This window comes from Mytilus galloprovincialis, chromosome 1 (assembly GCF_965363235.1).
Source record: "Mytilus galloprovincialis chromosome 1, xbMytGall1.hap1.1, whole genome shotgun sequence".
Taxonomy (NCBI): domain Eukaryota; kingdom Metazoa; phylum Mollusca; class Bivalvia; order Mytilida; family Mytilidae; genus Mytilus; species Mytilus galloprovincialis.
The window spans coordinates 60,195,730-60,210,900 of NC_134838.1; the positions used below are offsets into that span (position 1 = coordinate 60,195,730).

Consider the following 15,171-nt stretch of genomic DNA (forward strand, 5'->3'; position numbering starts at 1 on the left):
GCATATTTGTGATATTGTTATTATATTCGGAAATTGCAACTGGAGTGTATCACAGAAAAGTTAAACTTGCATTTAAAATATTCAAATTTAAAATCATTATGTTTATTGCTTTTTAGATAGTAAATAAAGTATTTTCATTTTTTAGCAGCAGTATAAAACAATTCACGCTTAATTTTCGGGATTTACCATATTTTCAAACAAAAACGAACTCGATAAAATGATTTTCTCAAATTCGTTTCCAGCCCACTAGAATGAATATCTTCTAATCCTAATTCAGGTACACTGGAAGATACATTTGATATTTGTAATATTGCGTTTTTACTCAATGAAATCATTCCAATACTTATAAATGTTGAAAATAACAACAACTCAATTTATATTAGCTCATTATAAGAATTCAGAGAAAACTTGTAATTGTTTATTTTCGTGGAACATGTAAGGTAGATGTCGTACAATCACATTTGTTTGCCAATTCATTTTGATTTTATAATTTATGTATAAGGAAATTCATCTACCGAGCAAGGAATGCCTAGGTATGTCAAACAGAATAAAAAAGAAAGCGTTTCAGAGCTGGTTGTTGAAGGAGCTACCTGGGATCCTAAGCCAGGATTTGACGCTATTGAAATTGTTGACATGCTGAAGCAGCAAAATATCTTCATTGAACGCGATTTGGTTAGACTTGGGCAAGATATTGGCCATGGTGAGTATATAATAATATTTAAATTTATGAAGTTTGAGAAAAAAAACCATCTATAAAGACTACAGATATAAATCAACGCAAGTTTATACGATACTGAATGATTTGTTTTTAAGAATGGACAATAAAAAATTCCTCGTGTGCTTTGAAAACATACCCAACAAGGTTGTTAAAAAAACTGAAGTTGTTTCTTCACACGTTATATGGTGCATTGGTTATCAAAAGTAAAAGGTTTTTACAATTAACGTCTAAAATTCCTTTTATTCACTCTCGTCCATCACTATTTATCAATCATGTTAATTATATTTCTAATAATTCATGCATTAATCGCAATGGTCATACATGCTCATATGTAGTAGGCAATGCACGCTGTTGATGCACTTTGCTCGATACAGAGCTCCCTCTACCCCAACATTTCGCCTTGTCCTTTTTATGGTATTATGAATATACTCATCATAGATACGTATACCAAACAATAAAAAAAGCCAAATAAAAAAAAACCCATTCGCATTTCATAAGTGAGTGACATCGGGTAAAATATTATATGAAAACAATGCTTTTGGTTGTTATAAAGATACTTATAGTCCAATATTTCGATCTAATGAGTTATGAAATACTTTGTTATGCAGGAAATTTTGGATGTGTTTACCAGGGGTATCTGAGATCAATGGAAGAAAGGGACGAACAACTTGTTGCCGTCAAAACTGTTCTTAGTAAGTAAAAACAATAATGACAAGTAATTTTTTGGTACATTCATTCGACCGTTAGTTTTCTTGTTTGAAATGTTTTACATTTGTGAATTCTGGGGCTTGTATAGTTGACAATATATGCGGTATAGGCTTTGCTCGTTTTTTAATCCCGTACAGTGATCGAAAGCTGTTAATGTCTGAGTGTGTCTTGTGTTCTTTTGATGAGAGTTGTCTCATTGGCAACCATACCACTTCTTTCTCTATTTTATAAAACTACGACCTCAGATCTGCTCGTTTTTTAATCCCGTACAGTGATCGAAAGCTGTTAATGTCTGAGTGTGTCTTGTGTTCTTTTGTTGAGAGTTGTCTCATTGGCAACCATACAGCTTCTTTCTCTATTTTATAAAACTACGACCTCAGATCTGTCTATTCATTTCAAAGTTTAATATGCTATTTTTTCATTTATAGTACAACAGTTGTATAAAGATGTAATTGTTATAGAAATACAACTTCATCGACCTTTTGCAAGCTCTTTGTCGAAAAATGTATATTTCCGCACTAAAATAAAAAACTAGTTTGACAAAAATAAATAAAAAGTAAAATCAACCGCGAATTTAAATATCCTTAATGTCAATTTAACTTATTCAATTCACATATAGTCCGTTACAACACAAGTTGTTTACATTTTACCATCTGCAAATCACAACTAGCAATGTTAATTTGTTACTGATTCATTGATAAAGTGGCAATCATGTATAACTGTCTGATTGAACGGATTTCGTCACAATATAAATGTTTTCAGTACGATAGATTATCAATTCAATTTGTCACTTGTGATACAAGTGGTAGGAAAACATGTACATCTACACTTTTACTTGACACTTAACCCTCAAGGGCACAGTTGATTGTCTCAAGTACTTGTATTATATTTAGCCATCATTTGCACATGGTATAGTTTACTAGGTACATGTAGTATATATACTTGTTTAAGATTTTGTACTTTGCATACATGTATTCGGTCTACCAACATAAAAATTGAATAAATTGCATTTTCTAAGATAAATTTATGTTGAATAAAAGATGATCGAAGACCTGACGCTTATATATCGAATAAAAAATACCCCCATTCCAAACAAGGATGTGGTTTTTAGTATCAATTTTATTTGATATATCCCTACTATATTATTGTTTAATAGCAGAGGCAAGGCTTTAACTTTAAAAATAAAAATACATCAGTCCTATAATTCAATCGAATAATGTTAGATCTGAATCTTCACACAAGTTATCATAGCATGCATAGTACACATGTATTCCAAATTTATATATATTCAGTCTAATTTTTTCAATGCTGTTGATAAATTACAGAAACAGAAGTACAGGACATAAACGCAATCCTTGATGAAGCTATGATCATGAAAGATTTCAATCATGCAAATGTGCTGTCACTGATTGGTATTTCTGTTGCCCCTGGTGAATTCCCGTTGGTTATTATTCCATTCATGTCAAATGGGGATCTACTGTCTTATATTCGTAGCGCTGAAAATGTAAGTTATAGTATATATGTTGTAATTATTGGTGTTGTGTCTACGTCCTTTTGATTGATAAAAGCTACAAGAATCCAAGAAAATATATAAGAGACAATATCTGAAAAAGTCTAATTTCCATGTTCCATCTTTCACCAGCAATTATTTTTTTATTCAGGCATCTTTTTGGAAAATTTTAAGTTTCAGTATTAACTAGACTTCATAATGCACCAACTGCACCAAATCAAACATTCTTTTTAATATTGCTTCTAATCAAATATTATAATTTAAAGGGCCAATCCCCCCCCCCCCCAAAAAAAAATCATGTTGTCTCCTGTTATTTTCTGAAAATTAAAACATTCAAAGAATATCTAAATTAAGTAAGCAGCCTTCCGATTTTCACAAATCTGATATTTTATATAAAACACTTCTCCATTACTGGTGTGATTTTGTTATAACTAAAGGATGTATTTTTTTTTTTGCATTTTTAAGGGTATTTTAAATGTTGTCCCCAGGGGGTAATTTCGCTCTTGGTACCGCTGTTTTTTTTCACCTGTGGGCACGTTTGAAAGACCAACATTGTATTTTTTGTCATGCAATGTGAAGAGCATCATTTCCTGATTGTATGACTCCATATGTTAAGGTGAATAGCAGCAGTCAGAATTTGGAGAAAAATAATTGTGTTGTTCTCTCCTGTTACAGCTTTTAGTGTACCTTCTGAGAATATTTCATTGTCAGTACTTAAACAGTACATGTGTTTTTATTATCTTATCAAATTGATTTGTAGATGGAAGTAAACTTCTACACAATTCGAGTAAATGAACAAAAAGTACTGCGTTATTCCTTTCTGTTACATTATGTCATGTTACCTGATAAAAAGTAACAGCATATCCATAACCATTAACAGGAAGGATGTTCAAGACAATTTCACTGATGAATCAAAAAGTTAATCTACTATATGCCAACCATTTCATTTAATATAAGTTATCATCGCCATATTAAATAAATTTCTAAATAATATACAGGTTTTTTTGCTTTTGATAACAGCAGAGAACATTGTGCAATTCTAGTATAGTAGATAGTAACAGAAAGGAATTTGTTATAGAATCTTTCATTACCTAGGCAGATTTATCATCTTACAAATAAAGTCAAAATCAAAGGATAAATGACATTGTTTGCTGTTGTCTTCCAATTGTGACCAATCTGAAATGATGTATTTTTCTTAAATTATAAAATAAAGCATTGTTTTGAGAAAAAAAATCCTTTCTGTTATCAACTCTGTCCTTTTACCGTTGTCCTGTTACTCAAGATTCTTTCATGTGACCGACATATCTGACTATATTTTAGTATATTTCTAAACCTTTTGTATTGCAAATGCTAAAATCAATAATTGGCATTTGATAAACTATTGCAGGATATACTAGTAAACCACAAATAGTGTCATAAACGTATATCTTATTCCCATTAGAAACTTTTGAAAATTGATTCACTTTGGTAACAGGAAATAACTGGATTTTTTTTTCTTTCATTTTTAAAATTGCCCATGTTACCACATTTAACAATTGTTTAAATTACAGACAACAGTTCATAGATCCGCAATGTGTTTTCTTCGATTTATGCTATTAAAATACCGGGTCTAAAAAAAATTTGTTTTGTTTTTTCTTATTGCCAAAAATTATACTTTTTCAGTTATTGTCTCATAAATAATTGAATTGTGATTGGTAGATCAAAATATTTTATGAAGATTCGTGATTTGGGAGAACTATTGTATGTTAAACTGTTCAATGAAGGCGTGTTCTGATCTGATTTGGAGGAGGGGGATTGAGTTCTCACAGTCATGTCGTTTGTAATTCAAACGTTGTCATTGGTTTCTGTCTGCTATATAAATGTTTGTACACTATTTTGACATAAATCAAAGAGCCGATTTTTTGCTTGAGTTGTTTCGAATTTTGTTAGGTCGGACCTTTTTATAACTTACGGTAAGGGTATTGACATTGATTTGTGTTGAAGGCCATATGATAACATATATTTTCTATAATCGACGAGGTAAGAACTATCTTGAAAAGTTGTCTTATCAGCATTCATACCACAACTCCTTACTTTAGGTGAGGTGCTAGAGTACTTAGACTATAAACATTGTTTATGGTAAACAAATCTGGTATTCTCTGGACTTGTCCCATCCATCAATTTTTTTTTTTGCTTATAATGTGCTTCCGAAATATAAATACTTGGCAACATGGGGACTTTAATTAAAAGTCTCCGTTCATTAAAAAACATAGCAACTACTATAGTACTACAAAATTAAAAAACAACAACAAAAAAAAACCAGACCATATAAAACTACGAGCAGCTACAGTAAAATGATACAAAGGGTTTACAAATGTCAAGTAAAAGAGAAGAGAAAGCTATAAAATCATATACGTTTTTGATTCTGGTATAATAATTTAAAATTGTACTTTTATGTGTGTTTTATAAAAATGAAAAACTACAGATGGATATTATTAAAAAAATATTTAGAACAGTTGTGTTGTAGGACAACAGAGATCTGATAAGTTGGGTACATCATCTTTTTAAGTTCAACAAGAAATATTTGTACATCTTAAATAAATACATCGGTCGAGTTTTTTTTTGGCAATAATGTGAAACCGATTTCGCTAAAATTTTCTTATCTCTATGCACATATATTTAAAGTGAGATAATTTGTTCAGTAAAATTTATGTTTGAGAATTTCAATACAAAATTCGAAATATAGAATGGAAAATGAGCTGCTATCTAATTTTGTTTTGTAAATTTTTTCTTAATTTTCTTTATTGTTTTATTGACACATAATTTTTAATTTGAAATATATTATTTACAGAAGCCAACAATTAAAGATTTGGTAAAATTTGGACTCGATGTTGCTAAGGGCATGGACTATCTTGGCAGTATCAAATTTGTTCACAGAGATTTAGCAGCCAGAAACTGCATGTAAGAAGTACAAAAAAACTGAAATTTACCCATAAGTCTGAATGTTCAACAAATTGTTTAGAATTAGATATTATGTCTATTTTTTGCAACAGTAAATGATCATATAAATTACAAAAAAACATATGTAAGTCAACTTAAAATAGGGTGTGCTTGCCTGTATGATTTGAGGTATACCAAAGTACTTTGGTCCGCTCGTCAATACTTCGTTTTGAATTTCCTTTAGAGTTTTTTCTGATATGTGTTTTATTTTATTTTTTTCGTACACTCACTCAAAGTTTTAAGCAACTCTAATGAAATTCCAACTCAACATTTAGGTTGACAGACGAATCTTCTTTTTGATTTGTTACGTATTTTGTAATTCCGGAGTTACATGTCCTTGACTTTCAAGTTTAGTGCAGTTAGTCACATGTTGTGTATATATAACTTTAAACTTTACAAAAGAAAAAGTAAACTTATGTTTTAATTTGGTACTTTGACTGTTATATTAATAAATAAGCAAGGATGTCTTATCATGCACTAGTTCAAGTATTCTTGAATCAATTAATAACACACTTTACACAATTTACACACTTTACACACTGTTATTTGGAGTGTTGAATGTAAACTTGCTTTAATTTTTGAAAATATTCTTGTAATCCATACTAAAGTAAGATATTTAAGAGCGTGGCCTATCAAAAACAATCACTTTTGATTTATCTCACAGGATGGATGAAAACCTTAGAGTGAAAGTGGCAGACTTTGGATTGGCTAGAGATATTTATACCAAAAACTACTATAGCAGTGATAATAAGAAAATGTTACCAGTAAAATGGATGGCTCCTGAGAGTTTAGAAAATGGGACCTATAGTACAAAATCAGATGTTGTATGTAAATTAGCTGTTATATCATGTTTATAATATTTTTTAAAAATGACGTTTTGATAAGCACACGTTTTCCTATATCATGTATATACTTAATTCGACGCATTTACATATTTTTGTCATACTCTGCATCATATGAAACTTTGCACAGCATTAGCATTGTTACCTCTTTCAAAGTTGTGAAATAGCAGTTGACCTTGCTCAAAGTATTGATAGGTTACACATAAAGGATAAATTCAAACAAATATTGAAAGAAGATAGTAATAACCGATTTTGAAATTTAAAGAAATTAATTTACCAAACATTATTTTTACGACTCAGTCGGACAACTATGACAATGTTGAAATAAAAAATGCATATGGTATGGGAAGGCATTACAAATAAACCAGCACAACACCACAACATATATACATCGTTCCAGGGTGTCATTTATGATCAACGTCTTCATGTTTGTTTTGATTGTTTTTTAATAGTCAACAATCGGTTTACTTCGGCACCATAAGGGACGACATCAAAAGTTCAATGACGGATAGCAAACTTAATTCACATAGTTTTTTCACTGACTCCCCACCTCCCTCTAAACTTAATTTGGGAAAAATTGATTGACCCATATGGATATGTGTAAAAATCAATGTCGGATAACCAAATCTTGCTGCAGTTCAACCCCCACCCCAAACTATTTGAATTAAGTTTTTTATCTTACATTGATCGTTTGATCGTCCCTAACCCGAAAGTTGAATTGTTAATGAAAGTTTTGATCAGCAGTAACAGGATTAACATTTTTCGTTCGAACTATATGGATTTGTAATCAATGTAGAAAAATATTTTAAAACGTGCGCAGAGCACTTAGTTTAATATATATAAATATAAGAAGACTGAGAAGATGTGGTATGAGTGCCAATGAGACACCTCTCAATCCAAGTCACCATTTGTAATAGTAAACCGTTATATATACATGCTTTAGTTTCGTTTTTGATGTATTTTGTCATTTGATTTTGCAATGTAATTATGATTTTTCCGATTGGATTTTCCTCTGAGCTTAGTATTTTTGTGATTTTACTTTTTTCCACAACGTAATAATTTAAAAGACATTGTTTCATGTGAATTTAATCATTTAAATATTTTGAATATGTACAACCTTTCATTACAAATACAAATACGCAGATTTAGCACATGCATTAACAGATTACATTACTGTTCAACCCATTTTATTGGTATATTGTAGTGGTCTTTCGGTGTCGTGATGTGGGAATTAATGACCAGAGGTTCTGCACCGTATTGCGACGTAAACAACTGGGATATGCATAAATATTTACAGTCTGGCAGGCGTTTAAAAAGAACTGATTTCTGCCCACCACCATTGTAAGTTCATAGATACGTATATATGTATGTATTTCTAAAGAATATAAATATATATAACACAAAAATGCCCAATAAACACATATTTTGATTTTAACACACACAATACTTCATGCTTTAAGTATGAGGCGAACATTTGATACGGGGTGAGATGGAGAAGATCTTTGAAAACGAATTACTAAGAAGCCAAAAATATAAGCATGCGTAGCAACTAATGAAAGTTAACAAGGGAACACCCTCCTGCTCCCCATCCTTAAGAATATCAAATGGTCGAACATTTCTTTCTGAAGCATTTAACTATGAGATAAAAAGTCGGTTATGTGAGCGAACTTACAAAACATTAGTAAAATTTATCAACTGACAAAAAATTGAATCCATAGGAATAATTTTTCTTTCTCGAAATGTCCCCATCATATTCATTGGACATAACATACTCGATTGTTTTCCGGTTTAAGACATATAAACAGTAGCGTCTAACTATCAAGCGGAATATATCATTGGTATCAGCCCAGTCAGTGGTTTTTCTCAAGTGAAAGCAGAAAAAGTATAGAAGGATGAGATAGCACATGACATCTATTAGTAAAATCCATTAAACAAGTTGTATAATACAAAACTTGTCTTTAAAATGTCTATAAGATTAAAGATCATTAAACAGTTTTGATATTCGAGAAGGGTACAACTACTAAGCTTTTTATTTGTTTCTTTGAGTGTAGTTGACACAAATAAAACGAAATATACTTATTTGATATATAAATTAGTTCGTCCTAATTTACATTTGAATACTTTATTTGCTCCGATTTTTTGTTGTTCTCATTTAATTAGATATGACATAATGATGACATGTTGGGAATTCGACCCAGACGACAGACCAACGTTTCTCGATGTAAATCTGAGGATCACTGGATTAGTAGAACAGGAAAAATAGAAGCAAGACATTTGGTTTGATATTATGTTGACAGTTATTAGTACTTCATTTTATTCATAGACCAGTATTTATTTCAAACTCGTTTCATTTATAAGACCAAATGAGAGAGAGAGAATATGCCCACCCATCAAGCAATACACATGGCAAATAAATGGTTGGTGTTTTAAAAATGGGATAAATCTGTTTGATAAATACATTTGGAACTAAATTAGAATCATATTATATTACGAATTGTTCAGAAAAGTACATTCGGATATAGATCTTTATATATATGATTTAATATGAAAAATTTCTTGTTTTTTGTTGAATGCAAAATTGGTGATAGACATGAGTTATACAACTATCTGCCAAATAAACATGTCTAGTCATTTATTATTTACTCTCAAGTTACATTAATTATTTTATTTTATTTTTATTACATTAAATTTCACTTGATTAATTTTGTATTATTTTTGTTTTGTTTTTTATATATGATTTACTAATGTTTTTAAACTTTTTTGAATGTGTGCTCATCATTGCTCATATGTTTAACTGCTTATATTTATAACTATTTTATATATACTCAATTTTTCTTTGATTTATTTGCATGTGTGTATTTTGATTACAAATGAAAATATAAATTTTTGCTGTTAAAATAAATAATATGTAGCTTGCTATTCGGTGTGAGCCAAGGCTCCAATGTTGACGGACGTAACTTGATTTATAATGGTTAAGTTTTATAAATTGTGATGTGGATGGAGAGTTGTCTCATTGGTAGTCATACCACATCTTCCTATATTTATGTATAATTATACTTTATATGAACATTTGCTGTGGTTTGTTTTTCATTTATTAGTTGCTGTCAAGTTACCTATACTATTGTATGTGCTTTTTACTACATTATATATCACATTATTAAAGTTTTACTATGATATTTGTTAAAAATGATGATATTCTAATTAACTATTATTTGTAAACCTATTTGAAGGTGTGCTAAAAAATATAGTTTTAACTGATTAACTTTTTTTTATATATGCTCAATTTTTTTTTTATTTATTTGCATGCCAGTTTTTTAATTATAGATTTGTAAATAAAGTTATACATTTTTAATTTTTTTTGTTCATTTATTCTGATACGTTTACTGTGCATGTCACGTGTTTCTTCTTTTACTATCATCATTTACGAATGTCTTCAAACGCATTGACAAGTATTTAAACAAAGTTAACAGACAAAAAAGAAATATGAACAATTCAATATTAAAATAAAGGGGACATTGGAAAAGACTACGTTTCGAATAATATATGTTTAAATTACAATAGCTTTTATACATACTATGATGAAAAACCCGTTCAATGTGTATCATATTTATTTACAAAAAATTATATTTCAAATCAGACATAATGTTTGTATGATTAACGACAATGAGACAGAAATACAGCGACACAAAATACCAAAAAACATGTAGATATCGATATACAAAACTCATTGATTGCAGATGATATACTCTGTTAAATTGTACCACAATCTGTAAACGCCCGAGCGGCAAACACCTTAACATATATTGTGCTCACATTAGTTTAATGTTGAAATCCGTATGATGAACCTTAAATGTGTTAGGTGGTGTTGTTTTTTTTTTATGTCTCGAATCAGTTTTTATCTGATATTTCCTTTTATTAATGCTCTAAAGAAGCTTATTTCAACTCGAAATTAAATGACAATTATCTGAAATAATAATAATGCATTCACAAACACAAAAACATTAAAGGTTTATGAGTCTGATTAGGTAAAGTACTAATGATATTTGACATAAAAAAAAATCAAGCAAAATATTTTTATATCTATCAGAAAAAGTTTAATATACTGTTGTGTATCAATCTCGTATCAATGTTGAATGCCTTATACATTCACATGAGAAACATCTTTTATCAATGATTTAACATGTTTAACATCATGACGTGTTCTGTTTGTAAAGGCACTACGTATAAATACTTATATAATCCGTATTTATATAAGTTGTTACTACACATAGTTATATATAGACATATTTCATTATAAATACATACATGTAGCGATTGTGTGTTTCTAAAATTAGGACAGCATCCTATAAATATACTAAAGAGACGAGTATATGATACTTCCTGTACAATTAAAAGTACTCCTTGATGCAGTAGTTGTAATAAATACACAATATTATATTATACGGCTTCAATCGGTTCAAATTTTAGAAGATATCACGAAGGTGGTTTTCATAGATGTGAATCAATCATGGATGGATGCTTGACCTGAATGGTGTCTAATGCGAAATCATCAGGGTATGGATTGGACAGAGACGTGTTTTATATAATTAGTAAGGAGCAAGATTTATACGCAGATTATTAAGGTCCCGCTGTATAACTTTTAATTTGATTTTACAATGTTGCAACAGATTGTCTTGCAAATTGAAGATATTCATTAGTATCACTGTTTGGTAAACTGACATCTGTTAAAGAACTTTAGAAGCCGTCATGTTACACGTTCTGTGAGAAGCCATTTCAAGCAAATGAAATTAGAGGTACAGTAAAGAACAGAAATAGGCTCTACTTCGTAACGTCTTTTGTTTATCACAAATACACTTTAAGATGTTAAAGTTGTACATGTAGGGACAAGCAAATAAAGTTGTTTTTAACATCTTGAAATTTATCTAATTATATAGATTATATGCAAATTCTAAACTGACAATTATGAATGAGGGTAATACCAAAAATAAATTATATTGAAGAAAATGAATGCATGTTTATATATTTTGAAAATAAGTGGATGACAAAATTACTATAAAATTCAAAACATTTTTCAGCAAGTTTGGACCTTTCCTACGACAGGAGGAAATATTGCAATATGTTGGACTGTACAAGGGTCTTGCTTCCTCACTACACGAGGTTTTGGTTATATAAGTATCAAAGAAAAACAAGGAATATAGGGCATCGCGATTCTGACCGGATGTGGTTTTTATACTTCCTGTAAGATAAACATGGAGTAGATCTTCAAAATTGATATTACTGTCGGATTTTCAGGTCGATCACAAGGAACAAATTTAAGTTGACCTCATTATGATTTTATGCAATTTGTGTTTCATCATTGCATTTATTTGCAGGATGTCTTGCTTTTTTTTTATTGTCCACCCGGTCTTTATTTCGTATGATTCTTAGTTTAACTGAGGTCATTTATATTTAAGTTTTGTTTTGTTTTATTTCTTGATTTATTTCACTTGACTGGGCGGGTTTTAACCGGTTCGATGATATCAAACCAGTCCATCTATAGATAGGTGTTTTCGGATAAATTAATCGATGATGTGTCAAGTCATTCTTTTGTAAATTCCTTTGGTGACACTTATAGGTGATTAGAAATCAACAATAATTATAACGGCAATTATCCTTATCACACACACCTTCAAATAGACTGTCCTAATGCAAATTAAAACGTGTAAGCTCTATCCGATCAGTTGAAAGAACATTGGTAATACGCGTTTAGCGTAATAATGTTTTTCGTAGTTTTCCTTTTAGATCTTTCAAACGTTTCTGTTATTCAATCGTAATTATTAATTGTTAAATTCACACTTATCTTTGATCAGTGATTCTATGTTTGATATACGGTAAAGCTCACCCGGAAACCACTTAGGGATATTTTACTTATTTTGAGGAAAAGTTCAATCGGAAGAACACTTAAAACCATCCTCAAAATTCATTGATATTGTTTCGAAACTCATCTCCCAAAGATAACAAATCTTCCTTATATTTTTTTTCTCAATTCATAATTTTCTCATGGTTTTTTTAAGAATTCAATGCTTCTATTTATAAATTTATTGGGTGTAAAAGCGTTGACAAGGTTCATTCTAAAAATGTGCGCAACCCTATGAAATTACAATAAGAAGCATTCAATACATATAATTACATTTTTAACTAGGATCATGAAAACACGATATCTATTAAGTTTTTCTTTAATTTATCTATGCTCTTGTTTTTGGGAACTCGTGTCATTATGAATGTTATATTTTATTGTGTAATCAATGATAATTTGGGAAGGACGCGAAAATGCTGTTTTCAATAAAAAAAAAAAAAACCGTTTCATTATAAAACATACATGCAATGTAGTTATAAGTCCATAGCAATTCTAAACTAAACGATGTATCAATAGTTTTATAATATACATGATCATAATGCCTGACCAGAATAAAAGAAGTGATGGCATAGGGCAAGTATATACATGTATTGTCTGGTGCAAGAAAATTGGTACCGTTAATTTTATTATAAGAATAAAGAGATATGGTATGAATGCTAATGATACAACTATCCACCAAAAATCAAATGAAGTAGATGTAAGCGGTTATAGGCAACCGTTTGAACTTCAACAATTAGATGGATGACAGCATTTTGTAAATAAAACAAACCATTCTCTGTGGTCGGCTATAAAAAGTAAAAAAAAATAAAAATCATTATATTGACAATTATATGTGAACAAAACATTAAATAGGTCCCGACATGATAAACATGGATCACTTCAATTGTGAAAGCTAACGGCTAAAATAATAACAAAACCACTGGAGTAAATTTGATCTCCGTAACTGCAGTTACATATATCCAAAGATGGCGGACGATGTTTCTGGTCAATATTTCTTTTGTCAATTTTGTAATAATAATGTATTATTCTTCGACATTTCGTGTCGTTTATAACATATTACAATATTTGAAACTGAAATACTTTAGTGTTTAATTCATAATTCAACCGCTAAATGGAAAAAAAACAGCCATTTAAAATATCGTGATGTGAAGTTAATAAATTTTTAATGATATACGTAACTGGAAATATTGATATCCGTAACTGATTTTATTTTTTTACATAATTCAATCCTGTTTGAAATGAAATAAATGTCTCCGGTAATCAAAAGTGTAATAAATATGAATCAGAAATGATCTTCGAAGTTCGAAGTCTTAAATTATTATGGAAAAATTTATCAGGCTTCCAATTCTGAATTTCTATATTGTCAGCAGCATGCTTGCATAGTGAGCTAAAGGATTTGATAGCTTATTATAGATGAAATATAAGTAAAATTGAGAACGGACAGGACTTAAGCAAATGAACAAAAAAATCCCCAAAACACCAAACGAATTGATAACAACTGTCATATTCTTAATTTGGCACAAGCATTTCCTTAAGTAGGAAATGGTAGAGACTGATAAGCTGGTTGTATAACTAGCTAAGCCCCTAACTTGTATGATAGTCACATAGGATTTCATTATATTTACAATAATACAAAGCAAACAGACATGATAGGTCAGAAATCAAAATTTGGAGAACAATATATCTAAGTCAACATGATTTTAAAATTTATCACACTATTTACAACTATTTCAACACAAAATGGCATATACACACGTGTAAGATAGAGTTCATAAAACAAATTTGAAGGCAAGAGTACAAAATGACCATAGCACCGTAGTACAATGGCTGTATGTATGAATACTGAGCCACCCCAAAAAATAATCAAACAGTACTATAGAGTTAAAGTTAACAATAAACATTTGGACAAAACAAAATAGCACAAAATCACGTACATCAGATAAACAACAAGTACATAAACACCAGATTTCAAGACCCCCAAGAGTGACTGGGGTTTGAAAAATGGTCTCCATTGGTCTACCTCCCCTGAAATTATAGCCAAAGTCTTGCGTCAGTTTTGCTGTGCGGAATGCACAAGTACAAATTTATGACAGATTTATTTCCGAAATAAATGATGGTCCGAACTATTTAATCGAGGATAATAAATGAAGCAGAAACAACAAAATTCAACAGTTACGGATATCCTTCTATAAACATTTATTACAGTTACGGATATCAGCCTTTACAGTTACCCATATCCTCGGGATTTTTTTAAATGATGATTTCTCCTTTTAGCGGTTGAACTATGACAAGAAACGTTGTATGGAAGTTTCAAACCTAGTAATACTTTAGATAGGACACGAAATACAGAAGAATAATACAGAATTATAACACAATTGACAAAAGAAATATTGACCAGAATCATCACCCGCCATCTTTGGATATACGTAACTGCAGTTACGGAGATCACATTTACCCCAGTGAAAACAAACGTTTTGAAAGACGGTCTCATGGTAGTATAACCTTGATTATTATTTTT

At 30.2% G+C, this 15,171-nt stretch overlaps 1 protein-coding gene across 1 annotated transcript in view; it reads left to right on the forward strand.

The window, feature by feature from the left end:
• Positions 1–10,109, forward strand: part of LOC143080282 (hepatocyte growth factor receptor-like) — a 28,458-nt gene extending 18,349 nt beyond the window's left edge. Inside the window, exons 14-20 of the mRNA XM_076256025.1 lie at positions 503–700; positions 1,327–1,410; positions 2,752–2,930; positions 5,767–5,876; positions 6,580–6,739; positions 7,962–8,098; positions 8,918–10,109. Coding sequence (XP_076112140.1) covers positions 503–700; positions 1,327–1,410; positions 2,752–2,930; positions 5,767–5,876; positions 6,580–6,739; positions 7,962–8,098; positions 8,918–9,020 — 971 coding nt within the window. The 3' untranslated portion in view covers positions 9,021–10,109. The remainder of the gene's footprint in view (positions 1–502; positions 701–1,326; positions 1,411–2,751; positions 2,931–5,766; positions 5,877–6,579; positions 6,740–7,961; positions 8,099–8,917) is intronic.
• Positions 10,110–15,171: the final 5,062 nt, after the last annotated feature.